The 16,259-nt window shown below is 45.1% G+C and overlaps 1 protein-coding gene across 1 annotated transcript in view; it reads left to right on the forward strand.

The window, feature by feature from the left end:
* LOC119952925 (deleted in malignant brain tumors 1 protein-like) overlaps window positions 1-15,781 on the forward strand; it is a 139,928-nt gene extending 124,147 nt beyond the window's left edge. Inside the window, exons 22-28 of the mRNA XM_038776556.1 lie at window positions 17-334; window positions 1,842-1,958; window positions 4,547-4,654; window positions 7,720-7,830; window positions 7,957-8,090; window positions 8,262-8,375; window positions 15,542-15,781. Coding sequence (XP_038632484.1) covers window positions 17-334; window positions 1,842-1,958; window positions 4,547-4,654; window positions 7,720-7,830; window positions 7,957-8,090; window positions 8,262-8,375; window positions 15,542-15,610 — 971 coding nt within the window. The 3' untranslated portion in view covers window positions 15,611-15,781. The remainder of the gene's footprint in view (window positions 1-16; window positions 335-1,841; window positions 1,959-4,546; window positions 4,655-7,719; window positions 7,831-7,956; window positions 8,091-8,261; window positions 8,376-15,541) is intronic.
* The last annotated feature ends 478 nt before the right edge of the window (window positions 15,782-16,259 follow it).

Below are 16,259 nucleotides of genomic sequence, written 5' to 3' on the forward strand. Positions count from 1 at the left end.
TGATCCTCTTTGACAGACTCGGGACCAAGTTTGCGCCTGGTTGGCGGTGACACCAGCTGTTCTGGGAGAGTGGAGATATTATCCAATAACCGCTGGGGGACGGTGTGTGATGATTCCTGGGATCTGGCCGATGCCAATGTTGTCTGCAGACAGCGGGGGTGCGGCTCCGCGCTATCCGCCTCCGGAGGGGCCGCTTTTGGCCAGGGTGAAGGGGTTATCTGGCTGGATGAGGTGAAGTGCACCGGGAACGAATCCTTTCTCTCTGATTGTCCTTCCTCATCATCAGCTCGACCTGACTGTGATCACAAGGAAGATGCGGCTGTGATTTGTTCCGGTAAGGGTCGCGCAGGAGGGTCGGAATGATCCTGATCAGTGAAGCTGACTCGGTGATTCCGTCAAAGACAAATCCCAAAATGTGAAGTGGATGAATGTTTGTACAATATATTCCAGCAGCCACTTCCTGTTTGCCTGTTTTACCTGCTCTCCCGTATGTACTTTCCTCAACCTAAATCAATTACTTCAATGCGAAAATGTTAAATTCAATCCCTCCCTCGACCCCAGGTCTAACATTACCCTCAGCACGAATTCATTCCAGCCATTTGGGGGGAGGTGGAGACGGAACGATCTGCATGAAGAAAACACTCTGCACCTCATCTCCCAATTTTCACGAAGTGTATTGGTTTAATCATTTAGATATATGAAATATCACAAATCAACTCACGCTTCAGTCAAATGTGTTCAATGCCGTCTGATAAGGATTGTGTACAGTTAACTTGAAAAAGATGGCAGTAAAGAGTACAATAGTTGGTCACCGTTTTAACAGGGGAAACTTCCCAGCGATTTAGATAACCACAAGCATTAACATGATGTGGAGATGCCAGCGTTGGACTGATGTGAGCACAGTAAGAAGTCTTACAACACCAGGTTAAAGTCCAACAGGTGTATTTCAAACACGAGCTTTTCGAGCGCAGCTCCTTCCTCAGGTGAATCACCATAGTGGTTAGCACAGTTGCATCACAGCTCCAGGGTCCAAGGTTCGATTCCCGGCTTGGTTCACTGTGCGGAGTCTGCATGCTCTCCTCGTGTGTGCGTGGGTTTCCTCCGGGTGCTCCGGTTTCCTCCCACAGTCCAAAGATGTGCAGGTTAGGTGAATTGGCCATGCTAAATTGCCCTAAGTGTCCAAAATTGCCCTTAGTGTTGGGGGGGTGGGGTGGGTTTAGAGGGGTAGGGCTAGGCTGTGGCCTTGGGTAGGGTGATCTTTCCAAGAGCCGGTGCAGACTCGATGGGCCGAATGGCCTCCTTCTGCACTGTAAATTCTATGATATTCCAGAAGGCTTGATTTGCCACCGATGTTTCTCCGCATCTGCGGAGCAGCAATTCCAAATGAATATCTTGATTAATATCCCTGTTAGTCATTGGGGGGTGGGATGGGGGGGGGGGGGAGGGTAGGGGGGAGGGGGGCTGTGTATATTAAGGGTGACTATGGGTAATCCCTGATTCCTTTTTGTCATTTGTTTATGTAAACATGTGGTCTGATGTTTGGGGGTTGGTGGGAGGATGGGATCGTTGTTATTGTTATGGAGATTGACATATTTGTTGCTGATTATTGTTTATTGTTGGTGGGTGTAAATTCAGGAGAAAATGTGAAAAAGGAGAATAAAAATATAAAAAATATATATCCCTGTTAGTCTCAGTCTTCTTGCTGGTGATACTGACATTATTGATATTACCCCGGATTTGTGAATTTCTGAGTGACTCGATTCGGATTGATCGAAACATTGAAAATAAAAATACTTCCTGCCTCTAACTATGTTCCATTTTTCTGTCTTTCCATCATTCAGAACCGGAAATTGAAACCATTCCTATTCCTGTTGCCTTCTGCATAACGGCCGGATTGCTGTTAATCTGCGAGTTAATCGCACTAATGGCGGTAATGCGGATCAAGTTAAAAAGAAAAGGTGAGTTTCAAATCTTACCGCTGAACTAACATTGAGCCCCTGACAGAGAAACAGTTACAGCTGGAAAGACTCAACGGGTCTCACAGCATCATTGGAGAGAGAAACTGAGTCAAATTTTCTTCGGAAAAGGCTCTCGGATCGAGTTTCAGATGGTGATGAGGCGACATTCGTGCATGCAGACACACCCACACACAAATACAGACACGCGCACACAGTCAGGCACATGTGCACAAGGCACACACAAACGTTCACATATTAACACATTTATGCACACGTTCATAAACGTATACAAATTACACAAACCACAGAGTCACAAATTCACACACCAACAGACGCACACACATAGGCAAGCACACATACGCAAACAAATACAATTCCACACGTGCACACACAAACTCACATACACACAAACACAGACACACGCAAACCCAAATGCACAGACATGGAGGCACAGCACACACCGACATAACCACACACATGTACACATCCACTTGTGCAGACATACGTACTCAAACACACATGCAGACAAATACAAACACATAAACAGCACATTCATACGTGCTGACATTCATACACAAATGCACATACATTGGCACACCACAGTCTCTCAGACATAAACACACTGACACACACAACTATTCACATGAACATACACATAGTGCAAGCACATCACGTGCAAGCACATCACGCACAGAACATACACAAACATGTGCTTACACACGCAAACAGAAATCCACACAAACACACATTCCTATAAACACACACAGATACAAAGACACACAAATGTGCACACACAAACTCATTCACAATAGCACATGTGTACACTCACATAAACATCTGTACTAAAACACACATACACCGCCAAACAATCAGGCATATATCTCGCAGGCACAGCCACAAATACTTACGCACACAAACTCATACACACATACACATACACAGTCACATACATACATAGATACATGCACATATAAGAAAGTTGCTCGACATTCAAGCAAACTGACTTTGTATTAACAGAGCGCCGGTTTAATGGTTTCAGTCAGTGTTAAGCCGGCACGGGTTGGTGAGTGTATAATTAAAGCCAATCTGTGAATAATTCAATATTTTAAAATATTAAAAGATATAGTTAAATTTGAGGGCTGTCTCTTGGAAAAGTCATACAAGTTGGACAGGCTTTGTGACGCGAGTTCCTGCCTATGTTATAGAACATAGAACATACAGTGCAGAAGGAGGCCATTCGGCCCATCAGGTCTGCAGCGACTCACTTAAGCCCTCACTTCCACCCTGTCCCCGTAATCCAATAACCCCTCCAAACCTTTTTGGTCGCTGAGGGCAATTTATCATGGCCAATCCACCTAACCTGCATGCCTTTGGACTGTGGGAGGAAACCGGAGCACCTGGAGGAAACCCACGCAGACACGGGGAGAACGTGTCTGCACGTCCTCCCCCTGTGTGCGTGGGTTTCCTCCGGGTGCTCTGGTTTCCTCCCACAGTCCAAAGATGTGCGGGTTAGGTGGATTGGCCATGCTAAATTGCCCGTAGTGTCCTAATAAAAGTAAGGTTAAGGGGGGGGGTTGTTGGGTTACGGGTATAGGGTGGATACGTGGGTTTGAGTAGGGTGATCATGGCTCGGCACAACATTGAGGGCCGAAGGGCCTGTTCTGTGCTGTACTGTTCTATGTTCTATGTAACGTGCAGACACAACACAGACAGTAACTTAGTGGGGAATCGAACCTGGGACCCTAGCGCTGTGAAGCCACAGTGCCATCCACTTGTGCTACCATGCTGTCAGTTGGTAGATAGTGAGACTCTCCCAGCCCAACTTTGGCTGAGGTTTTCTGTCTCAGTTATTTTGCGTTTGTTTTTCTCAGTTTACCGTGGAAGCGATATCCACGTGCTGCTATCAGGCATCTTGTATTCAGTCCTGGAATAACTGTTTGAAACATGCTATTGCGTGACTTAATAATATTACTATTGCATTACTTCATAATTTGCATGCCTTTCCTTAGGTAAAATTACCCATCATACATCAGGCCCCAAAATAATATCCATCATAATTGTAACGGAGAGAGTTATAAGATACCAGCTGGAATAAAATCCTTATTTCAGACAGACAGCAGAGGTGCTTAAAACATCTCTCACTTCAATGATCCACAGGCTGACATTGACAAGGCTGCTCAGTGGCTAGCACTGCTGCCTCACAGCTCTAGGGTTCCGGATTCAATTCCAGCCTTGGGTGACTGTCTGTGTGGGGTTTGCACTTTCTCACTGTGTCTGCTCCGTTTCCTCCCACAGTCCAAAGATGTGCAGGTTAGGTGGATTGGCTATGCTAAATTGCCCCTGAGTGTCCAAATGGTTAGGTGGGGTTACTGGGATAGAGTGGAGGAGTAGGTTTAAGTCGGGTGCCCTTTCCAAGGGCTGGTGCAGACTCAATGGGCAGAATGGCTCCTTCTGCACTGTAAATTCTAAAATCTATGACACTGCATCTGGGCAGGTACAGGAAGTGTTCCTTAATACACCAGCTCAAATAAACGTAGCCTCGCTGATAAAGCAACAACATGTTAATCTCTCCGTCCTCGCTTCAACAGCTGCTGTCACAGGCGGTAGCGGTTCACCTGCTGGTTTGTACCAAGCAATTTATGAAGACATTGAGAATATTACACCTCGCAAAGATTCCGCTCAGACACTTGGCTCAGGTATATATTTTACGTTTGATGGTGTTAGTGATCATTGTGAACTGAATGGACAGGATCAGATTCCTCTCTCACTCCCCATATAAATCATTTCTGTCACACTGAATGTGTCCATCTGTGTGTAATGGGAGGAGTAATGGGTTTAGGAACATTCCCACTCTTTATTGCCACAATAGTATGGATTTTCACCGTTTGGTTGTTTCCATTTCCCACTGGCAGCACACTGACTCATTCAGATATCCGAGCCTATAAGCAATAAACACATTGGCTGATTAACTATTAAATAATATAATTACACTGATGATAGTGCCTGCAGATTATTCAATAGTGGATGCCATATTGGGCGATAAACGTGTGACTAATTTAAAGTAATTTGTGAAATAATGCACAGAATAATAATCAGGGGAGAATTTTGCAAACCGGGAAATTAATTGGCTAATGAGGAAGGCAAAGGAGGGGGGGGGGGGGGAAGAGGATGAAGACTTAATGTGGTCAGGAATCCTTTCTAAACAGAATGACAGAATCCTAATCAGCGGGGATTAGTAATGAGGAATGAACAAGAGCAAAAATGCAGCAACATCTGGAACATAGTGTCATGTGAGAGTGCCTTTAAGAATTGGATGTTTAAGAAACGTACCTTTAAGAAATGAGGCTGATCATATTACTGAAGTGATTTCACAGGGCGGGGGCGGGGGGGGGGGGGGGGAGCTGAGCTCACTTCTGCTTTTTGGGAGATTTAGTTTCAGTTTGAAGAAAGCTTGGGTGTGGCTGTGAGCTGCATTTCTGGTGACCGCTGCCATGATGGACTATCGCTTAATCCTTTGGTGAAATCGGAATTGTAAAAAGGTCTCAGTATTGAACATTAATCTAATGTGCTTCTGTTTGAAGGATTTGTTAAGTCTTTTGGATGTGTAAAGGAACAATTTGCAGGATTGGGTAGTCTTGTATTATTTTCAGGGCTATTTTAGAAGTAAGGGGTGTTAAGAGATCCAATGTTTATTTAAAAGGTTAATTTGAGTTCACAGAATAATCATTGATTTGTTTGAAAAACCACGTGTCGATAATTGTAATACTACCCCGGGTAACAAGCCATGTGCTTCAAAAGCAACAATCCATTAAAGGTGGGGGTTGGCTGAACGCCAAGATACATTTTCGGGTTCTGAAAACACCTCTCATAATAATAGTGAATTTAGTATGAAAATAGGCTTTAAGATAGGAAGTTAAGAAGAACAGAGACAATGGTAATTGAGCGAAGAAGCAAATTTTAGAGAATGGGAAAGTACTATGGAAACTGATGGGCTCCATCCTGGGATGTTAAAGAGATAATGCATGCACTGCTTGTAATCTTACATGAACTGTTAAATTCCGGAAAGCTGCCAGTGTAACAACCTTCTTTAAAAAGAGAGGGAGACAAAACCAGGTAACTATGGGCCAGTTAGATGATCATGTCAATGGCAGGATGCTTGTGTCCATCATAAAGAATGTCATTGCAGAGCATTTCGAAATGCATAACATAATCAAGCGGAGTCAGTATGACTTCTTGAAGGACAACTCATCCACGGCAAATGTATTAGAATTCTTTGAGGTGTAATAAGCAGGATCGATAATTGGGAACCAACGGATGTAATGTACTTGGATTCACAAAAAAATTCTGAAACATACCGCGCAAAAGACTACTTAATAACCTAAGAGACAATGGTGTTGGAGTTGCCTTTGTAACATGGATCGAGGATCGGCTAACTAATAGAAGACAGAATTGGTATGAGAGGGCCATTTTCAGAATTGCAACATGTACTAGTGGAGTGCCACAGGGATCAGTGCTGGGGCCACAGTTATTTACAATATTTACAATTTACGTTGATGACTTGGACGATGGAAATTAATGTACTATTACCATGTTTGCAGAAGACAGAAAATAGATGGAAAGGAAGCTGGTGAGGATGACACAGAGTCTAAAGTTGGAAATACACAGGTTAATTGAGTGGGGGAGAATATGAAATTTGGAATATAATGCAGGAAAATGTGAAGTTATGCACTTTGGTAGGAAGAGTAAAGGAGCCAAATATTAATTAAATGGTGAAAGGCTGCAGCACTGATGGATTTGGAAATCCCAGCGCTCAATCATGCACTGCAAATTCATCGGGTATTTAGGGTAGTCAAATTGAATGTTAACCTTTTATATTGAAGTGAATGGAGTATAAAAGTAGGGAAGTATTGTGCAAACTATGCAAGGCATCAGTGGAACCACACCTGGAATATTGTGAACTGTTTTTGTCCCCTCTTATAAGGAAAGATATATAGGCATTGAAGTCAGTCCAGAGAAGGTTCACTGGATTGATCATGGTTATGAAGTGATTTTCTTATAGGATGGGTTGATTACATTGGGCTTAGCGTTAAGAATGAGAGTTGACCTTATTGAAACACATCGGTTTCACAGCGCGTTTTTACTCATACATTGCTTGTTTGGCCCTTGTACCACACAGTAAATATTTGTCAACGTCCTCTGTTGATTATTCTTTTGTCTACTATACGTATTGTGTACATTTCCTTGGCCACAGAAAAGTACTTTTCACTGTACTTCGGTACATGTGACAATAACTATCAATCAATCAAAGGTTGTTTCCTCTTGTGGAAGAGTCCAGGACAAGAGGCCATACTCTCAGAGTAAAGGGTCCCCATTTAAGATACAAATGAAGAGGAATGTGTTCTGAGGATAGTGAATCTGTGGAATTATTTACTGGGGAGAGGTATAGAGGTTGGGTCATTATGTATGTTCAAGGCTGGGATAGACAGATTTTTAATCAGTATAGGAATCAAGCATTATGTGCAATAAGGCGGGAAGGTGGAGTTGAGGATTATCACATCAGACCATTCATGATTTCATTAAATGTGGGAGCAGGCTCGATGGATCGAATGGGTTACTTTTGCTCCCATCGCTTATACTTTTATGGTCCCACAACAGTATTAACTCAGTGTCAAATTCGACAACATTGTCACAATCACGATATGCTATTTATGTTTCTGCATCCACATTTCAAACATTCTCTCCAATAACATTTTTATTTCAGTTTCTGCTTCCATCGATTCGCTGAATCAGATTGAATATTACACCAGTCACAGTTTGGGTGACATGGATCCTGGATCAGAAAACCCTGATGGAAACTCCTCCAGAGTTCAGGGTGGGTACATTTTTATCTGTTTCTCTCTCGTGTTTGGACATCAAAAAGTAAAAATATCACAGATCAGAATGATGCTGTAACGGAGCAGGAGTATTGGTGAGTGATATTAGTTTTTTTTAAATTCAGGGTTACTTCGGAGCAGACACAAAAATCAGACCGACTGCAACCAGCTGTGCAAAGCAATGAAATGCCTGTGGGCTGTATGGCAGGAAAAATGGAAATGCGGGTGCAGTTTGGGAGGGAGATTCACTGAGATCCTGGTGACTATAAAACTGAGGCGAACCTACCAGGTCACTAAACGGTCCAATTATTACTCACCCTCTAATAGCACGACAACTAAACATCAAAATCCATCTATTTTGATTAATTATATACTTTCTAAGCGATCGGTGTTAGAATTTACTTTCAGTGAAATTCTCGATTTCCTCCAGGTCCGGTTCCGGGCGATTATGATGATGTTGAGACTGAAGCCATTGAGACACAGGGCAGTGGTTCTGATGATCCCTTCACATGGACAAGTTCCGGCGGTGATCTGCCCAGTCTGGGTGAGTGAATTACTGACACTCCCACAGTACCCAGCCCTCTGTGTGCTGGAGCAATTTTGAATTTTCTGGTAATCTCTGGTCAATGCTGCATTTACAGACAGACAATCTAACTACCAAATATATCGGGATTTGCCCAACGCAAAAGTCACACTGTGAGGAACCCTCAACAAGCGTTGGGAGAAAGAATGTTGATTTGAAACAATTTCATGTCCGTTGCACTTTGTCTGCTGTCATTTAAAATTGGATCGATTATCAGCATTTTATGATTTTTAATCAGCGGGAATCAAGGGTTATGGACATAAAGCGGTAAAGTGGAGAAGAGGATTATCAGATCAGATCAGAATGATCCAATTGGGTAGTGGCGCATACTCGATGGGCCAAATGGTCTACTTCATCTCCGACATCTTATGGTCTTATTGTGAACTGACATTAATTACAGAGGGTTTGCAAATCTGCTGTTTCACAGGATCACATATTTCCCGGAGAGAGAATAACGGACCAGATGTCTAAGGACCAGAAGTTTGAGCTGTTGTGGTTTTGTTGCTTGCTGGGAAGACGATGAACAGTTCAGTGGATCACTGGGAACTTTCCTGTAACATTACCCGTCCCCCGGCTGGCTCAGCTCATGCGCTGCTGGAACTCAGCTGTTCCTCTGAAAGGTGGAAATGTGATTTTTCCAACGTGCTTCCGGCTGGTCAATCACATTGTAACCTTCAGGAATTGAAGTCAAACAAAGCTCTGCTTACCAGTCCCATTCACCCAGCCGCCCTGACCTACATTGCATCCCAGTTAAACACCATCCCGATTTAAAATTCTCATAGTTTTCAGATCCCCCTCCAACTCTGTAATCTTTCCCAGTCCCACAGTTTCCCTCTAATTCTGCCCGATTCAACATTCCAAGATTTATCGCTCCATGATTGGTGTTTGAGACTTCAGCTGTTAAGGTCCTAACTCTGGAATTCCTTCCCTAATCCTTTCGGCCCCTCCATCTCCCTTTCCACCTTTATCACATGGTTTAAAACTTGTATTTCTGACCAACCTTTTGGTCATCTCATGTGACTCCATGTCAAAGTTTGCTTTGAAACGCTTTTGTTAAAAATTTGGCACTTTTGAACTCCCCGTACCCATGCAGCGACTGACTACAATCTCTGAACTTCCTTGAACTATTTTGAAGCGGGACACAGTGGTATTTTCAATGGACAAATAATTCTGGTATCCCGTGCAATTCGGAACCCAAGTTCAAATTGAACCATGGCTGAGAGTGAAATCAATTATTTAAAAAATTATCTGGAATTAAGTTCAACGTTAACCATGACACCATTGTCACCGTCATCACACAAAAAAAACATGTGGCTCATTAATTTCCTTCCTTCCATTGCCTGGCCTACACGTGACAATAGTTCGAATGCAATGGCCCAGTAAGTCATGGCCCAGTAAGTCTTGCAGTCGAAGGGCAATTAGCGATGCAGTCCCACACCAACCCCCCCCCCCCCCCCCCCCCCACATAATAATTTTAAAGAAGTACTTTAAATCATTCACAACATTCAATTATAATCCGTTGATGCTCTTTTCACCCAAAATAGTCCGCTAATACAAAGGATAAAATATCCCCATACCTCAAACAGCAGCAACACAAAGGGAAAATGCCAAAAAGCCACTCCAAAGGCAGCGTGGAAACTGGAGTGGAAAAAGCTAGGAGAAACAAATGGCCTAGCCGGTTGACCTATGAGGCGGCGAAACACAGGCGTCGCCAGAATGGGAAGGACCGACCCGCCAACACTGAGTGGAGGATGTTTCTCTCAAGGAAGCTGAGAGAACACAGAAGAGACAAACAACATTCAAGCTGCGGTCAGGGGTGCGGTCGCGGAAGCTCTGCCGACCATGCAGGTGGCCCGGGACAAGGTGGAGAGCCGACTGGGAGCTCAGGAAACACAATCAAAGAGCTGGAGAATACCGCAAAAGACCAGAACGTCACCCTAGAAAGAGCAGCAAGGCTGGTCAGGGGAGTCTGAAGGAGAAAGTTGACAACCAGGAAAACAGATAAGAGGTGTGAAGACTTGTGGAATGTGGGTCTGCCTGAGTGGATCGAAGGTAGGAACCCCATGGACTTTGTGGCATGAATGTACAGTGCAGAAGCAATTTGGCCCATTGAGTCTACACCGGCCCCTGAAAGAGTACCCTACCTGAGCCCACACTACCACCCTATATCCGGAACCCATCAACGCCACCTAACTTTTTGAAACTATGGGGCAATTTTGCATCATCAATCCACCAAACCTGTACATCTTTGGAGGAATCCAGGGCAACCAGAGGAATTGCCACTCAGACAGGGGAGAACGTGCATAAACCACACAGACAGTGATCCAAGCCGGGAATCCAACCCAGGTCCCTGGCGCTGTGAAGCAACAGTGCTAACAACTGTGCCGCTGTGCTATTGGGTTTGATAGCTTCGCCAACCCACTGGTCACTTTGTCCAAAGTCGGGGAACAGATGAGGGCAATAATCACTAAAGTGCACCGGTACCAAGAGCGGGAACCTATCCTGCACTGGGTGAGGCAGACAAAGAACTGTAACTGGGAAGGTCACCAGATTAGGATCTACATGGATATTGGGGCTGACCTGGCCAAGCACCAGGCAGAATTAACAGGGCGGAGGCTGCCCTGTAGATTGGGATGCTATACCTAGCCGAACTCTGGGTCACATTCCAAGACAACGAACACTTCTTCAATTCCCCTGCGGTGGACAGTGACAGCAGTGATGGGATCATCAGAAGAGACTTTATTTGTTGATTTGCTAACTGTGAACCGACATGATGAACACATTGTGTGGGACTGCACTGCCGCGCGGCACTGCACAACATCGTTGTGTGGACGACAGATGAAAGAGAAGGAATGAGTGATGGCAGCAGAGCGCAGAAAAGGGTGAGGAGAATGGCAGGTAGGGAGCTCAGAGAACAGGCGATGGGAGGACACAACTAACCCTGGGAGGAAGGCTACCACACTAGCAGGGAAGCTAGCACCTGTAAACATGCAGAAAAGCGAGGCCGTAGTGCATCTCCTGCAAGGGAGAGACCGCCTGACAAAGGGGAGGGGGGCAGACAATGGTAATAGGGCACGACTTGGGGAAGAAACCGGGAAGGGAGCAAGGTGGGGGGCAGAGAATACCACAAGAGTAACGCAGGAACAAAGAGATCAAGCACATTAGGCTGGCTGCAACAGGTCATTCGTGGCGACTTGGAACAAAATGGCACTGCAAGCAACCACTATGGAGGGTCTGTGAACAAAGGCAAACCCCAGAGTGCAGGGTGACACCGTCATGGCGTACGCACAGTTGTCAGCCATCCTCAGCGCCCCTGAACAAACGGAAACCCCAGAGCGCAGGGACTTGACCTCATGGGGAGAACGATGACTGTGGCGATCTTGGACGACCCTCGAACAAAGGGAAACCCTGGAATGCAGGGGCGCGTCCATGAGGTAAGGGTGCTCCCGCAGGAATGGGGGGGGGCAGACAAAATAAACCAGGATAGTCACCTGGAATGCCAACGGACTCTACGACCTAGTGAAAAGATCCAGAATCTTCGCCCACCTGAAAAGTTTGAAAGCTGACATAGTCTTCCACCAAGAAATGCACCTGCGAGAGAAGGACTGACTGCGGATAAGGAATGGCTGGGTGGGACAGACATAACATTCCTGCGATGGGACAAGGGCCATCCTGCTAAATAAGAGTTAACGGTGACAAAGAGGGTGACGGAAAAATGGGGATGGTACTCATGGTCAGCGGTGTCTTGGACAGGACACCAGTGGTCCTGGTCAACGTGTACACTCCCAACTGGGACGGAGTATATAAAAAAAGTCCATGGCGGAAAATCGCCGACAAAGACACGAGCCAACTAATCAAGGGGGTACTTCAACTGTGTACAGGACCCACGGACGGTCAGATCGAATCCCAAAACAGGAAAGATTTCCAAATTGGCAAAAGAAGTTGGCATATTCATGGAGCAGATGGGAGCTGTGGTTCATCCACCCAGAGGAGAAGGAATTCCCTTTCTCCCAGGTACACAATGTATATTCATGGATCGACTTCTTTGTAGTGGGGAAATTGGTGCTTCATGGGCGAGTAAGAGCGGAATATTCCGCTAACGTATTCTCCGACCACGCTCCATATTATGTGGATGTGTAGTTGGAGATGGCTGCAACCAACACAGGTTGGACATGGCCCTCCTGGCCGATAAGGCTTTCTGCGAGAAAATGTCAGAGGCCTAGATGAGTATGTTACTGATAACCAGAATGGGGAGGCGTCATCCTCCAGGTTCTGGGAGGCACTGAAGTTGTGATCAGGGTTGAAATTATTGCCCTCAAAGCACGAATAGACAGGCAAAAGCGGGTGGCTAGGCAACAGCAAGCCAACTCCATACTGGGAGGAGACCGGCGATACTCCGAGGACCGTACTGTAGAGCTCCTGTTGGAGAGGAAAAAGCTAGACTTTGACATTCCCTCCAAGAGGAAAGCTGTGCACCAACTCCGCCAGACACGAGGGACCCTGTACGAGCATGGAGATAAGCCCAGCTGCGTGCTGGCTCACCAGCTGAAAAAGCAGGCAGCCACGAGGGAAATGGTCCAGATTAGGGACAGCAAAGGCAATGTAGTCGCGGGGACAGAAAAGGTTAACAAAGCATTCGAGACCTCCTAGCAGGGGACCCGAGGATGAAGCAGTTTTTCGATGGACTGGACATACCAGTCGTGGGGGAGAATAGGAAATTGGGGCTGGAAGCACCACTAGAACTAGGAGATGTCATGGAGCACATCAATTCACTGGAAAGGGGCACCCTGCTGCCTCCGCTTGCACAAGCCTCAATCATACGGATACCCAAGAAAGACAAACCCAACAGATTGTGGGTCCCATCTCTCCGCCAAACGCAGGGAGAGTGCAGATGATCAAGATGAACGTACTGCCCAGGTTCCTCTTCAGATCCAAGTTCTTCTTCAACTCATTAGAAAAAATGATCATGGCGTTTGTGTGTTGGGGGAGTGGGGGTATGAGAGCGAGAATCATGGTGTCCTAGACCTCCTGAACCTACAAAATTACCACTGGGCAGCAACCGCGGAGCGGGTAAAAGAGTGGACAAAAGAGCCAGAAGCCAAGTGGGTGCTTATGGAGGGCATCTGAAGTGGGACCTGGCCACGGCGGCATTTCCATCCCCACCGAACAAATACTCAGCACGTGCAGTGGTGATAGCAATACTCTGATTGTGGAACCAGCTGTGACAGCACTTCAGGCAATCCAAAATGTCTGACAAGGCCCCCATCTGCAACAACCGCAGTCTCAAGCCTACAACAATGGACATTGAAAAAATGGAGACAGGACAGGGAGGACGCTGACAGTTGGGGACTGCTACACTGACAACAGATTGACAACATTCCAGGAACTAACAGAGAAGGTCCAGCTGATAGGGGAAACAAATGGAAGATACATGCAGGTAACTTCTTGCATTGGGAAATGAGGACATATCCACTGCCACCGAAACAATCGTTGTTAGAGGACCTACTGGACGCGGACGCCCTTGGGAAGGGGCACTGCGGTGACACGTTTGGACAACAACTGGGGAGCGCTAACACACAACTGGACAAGACAGGAAAAAAGTGGGAGGAGAACTTGGGGTTTGAAATAGGGTGGGGACTCTGGAGCAAAGCACTGCATAGGGTCAACTCCACCTCCACTTGCGCAATGTTAACCAAATACAGCTGAAAGCGGTACACAGAGCTCACATAACTAGAACCCAAATGAGCAGGTTGTTCCCGGAGGTGGAGGACAAATGCAAATGGTGCTAAGGAGACCCGGTCAATGACACCCACATGTTCTGGTCTTGCCCCAGACCCGTTGGGTTTTGGACAGTCTTCTCTGAAAGACCGTAGCCACAGTATAACAATGAGGCTGTGGGGGGGGGGGGGGGGGGGGGGGGGGGGTAACAAAGAGGCATGGAGCCCAACCATACCGAGCAAATAACAAAATACACGGCATCACACCAACCCATTAAGGAGAGGATATAAAAGCTGATGAGGGAAGGCGGCACTGCAGATGCCAGAAGGGAAGGGGATTCAGGAAGAAAAGGGGAAGAATTAAACAGGGGAACAAGCAAGAACTAAATGCCTACTGGAGAACGTAAAACGAGAAGCTGTAACTGCTGTAAATAACAGAAGATAACCGATGTGTATGTATATTTTTCTTTAGTTTTCAATGTATGGCCATGCTTACCTTTGTTCTCTTATGGAAAATCTTCACTATATCCTTTAAAAAAATTATAAACTGTTACCCCCTTCAGAATCCAACTCTGAGGCTCGTACTAAATCAGTTTGTCATTCTCTTGCATGCCTGGAATCAATGAAGGTGACATATTCAAAAATGGGCAACGACCATGTGGCTCAAAATCTAACGTCAAACCGGTCAGAGCAATGTAGTATTATTTGCTCCAAAGTTTGAGAGAAAGGGCTGGGAATGCGCACAGTAGGTTATTGTTTGTGAAGCTTATTCAAACTTTAGTAAGACTGAAATTTATCAGCTGAAACATGTTTTTATTTACTAATGAGTTAAATGGCTATTTGAGGTAGAACTGTTATGGGTAATGAAAAGGCTCCCTTTGATATGTCTATGTAACAATTGGAATTGTTTTAACAGAAGGAAACACAACAAAGATTTGTATTTTGTAGCAATTTATGACAATCCGACGCCTGAAAGTACCTTGCAAGCATTAACTTACTGTTTGTAATGAGGTCGCTGGGCAACTGATATTCGCAGGGCAAACCCCCTGAGCAGGATGCTAATGAATAGATATTTTGCTTAAGAGGATGTCTGACTGCAGCACATAATCATCTCTAAAATGGGGTAGGAGGCTCCTCCAGATACATTATCTGTTTTTTTTTCCAAACAGTTCCGTGGGGTCACTTACAGCTAAGTAGTAAGAGTGGGACTCAGCACAAAGTTGCATCCGAAAGTCAGCGCTTTTGGCAATGGAGCACTTCATCAGTACTACACCTGGAGTGCCAGTCTTGATCTGTCTACTCAGTTCCTAGGCTAGAAGTTGAACTTGGATAATAAGAGGTGATTGTTCTGCAATCTGAGCCACAGCTTAGGTTTCCCTCACACTGAGGATATATTTTTTTTCCTTTCAGGTCCAATTGGCCTCTAATCCGCAATGTGATATCTCCAGGAGCACCACAGACCTGCAGGAAATATTCTGAGAAAATGTACATTCTAATCTCGGACTGTATGGAAAAGTCAACTATGCTTTTCTCGATATAAACCTGACTTTATATTAACTAGTTTCCATGTTACTTTGTGTTGAAATAACTGGACTGTCATTTTCTCAAAAAATGTAAACTTTTAATTAAACTGTTGAAGCAGATGTTGAAGACAGAGTGTATTTCAGATCATTTTGCTGTCTGTATTAATGCTGCAGTATATTTCCCTGCATGTGCTGTGGTCTGGCAGGTGGTGAGTGCCGGGCAAATCAAATCCCAAAGGGCACTTTGCAAGCTATCACAACACATTTCTGTTGCATTTTGACTGCAATATGATCTGTGTAATTAAGTCCAAAGCCACAAATTCACAGAACACAGATTTTAAATATTAAATTAAAACATTTATCAACAAAAACTTCAACAAACAAGGTTCCACTTACACAGTTTAAATTAGTCTTACAGAACATTCCACCAAAAGGATTGCATACGGACTTAGACTCACAAATAAACACCCCTTTAGGAAAAGATCCCTTGTATAAAATCCAGCAAAGTTATCGCAAGGCAAACACACTGTTGCTGTAGTGAAGATATGTCATAGGGCATCCCTCTCAATCACACTCTGCTGTGGAAACTCAAAAAAACTTTAAAT

This window comes from Scyliorhinus canicula, chromosome 18 (genome assembly GCF_902713615.1).
Source record: "Scyliorhinus canicula chromosome 18, sScyCan1.1, whole genome shotgun sequence".
Classification (NCBI taxonomy): Eukaryota; Metazoa; Chordata; class Chondrichthyes; order Carcharhiniformes; family Scyliorhinidae; genus Scyliorhinus; species Scyliorhinus canicula.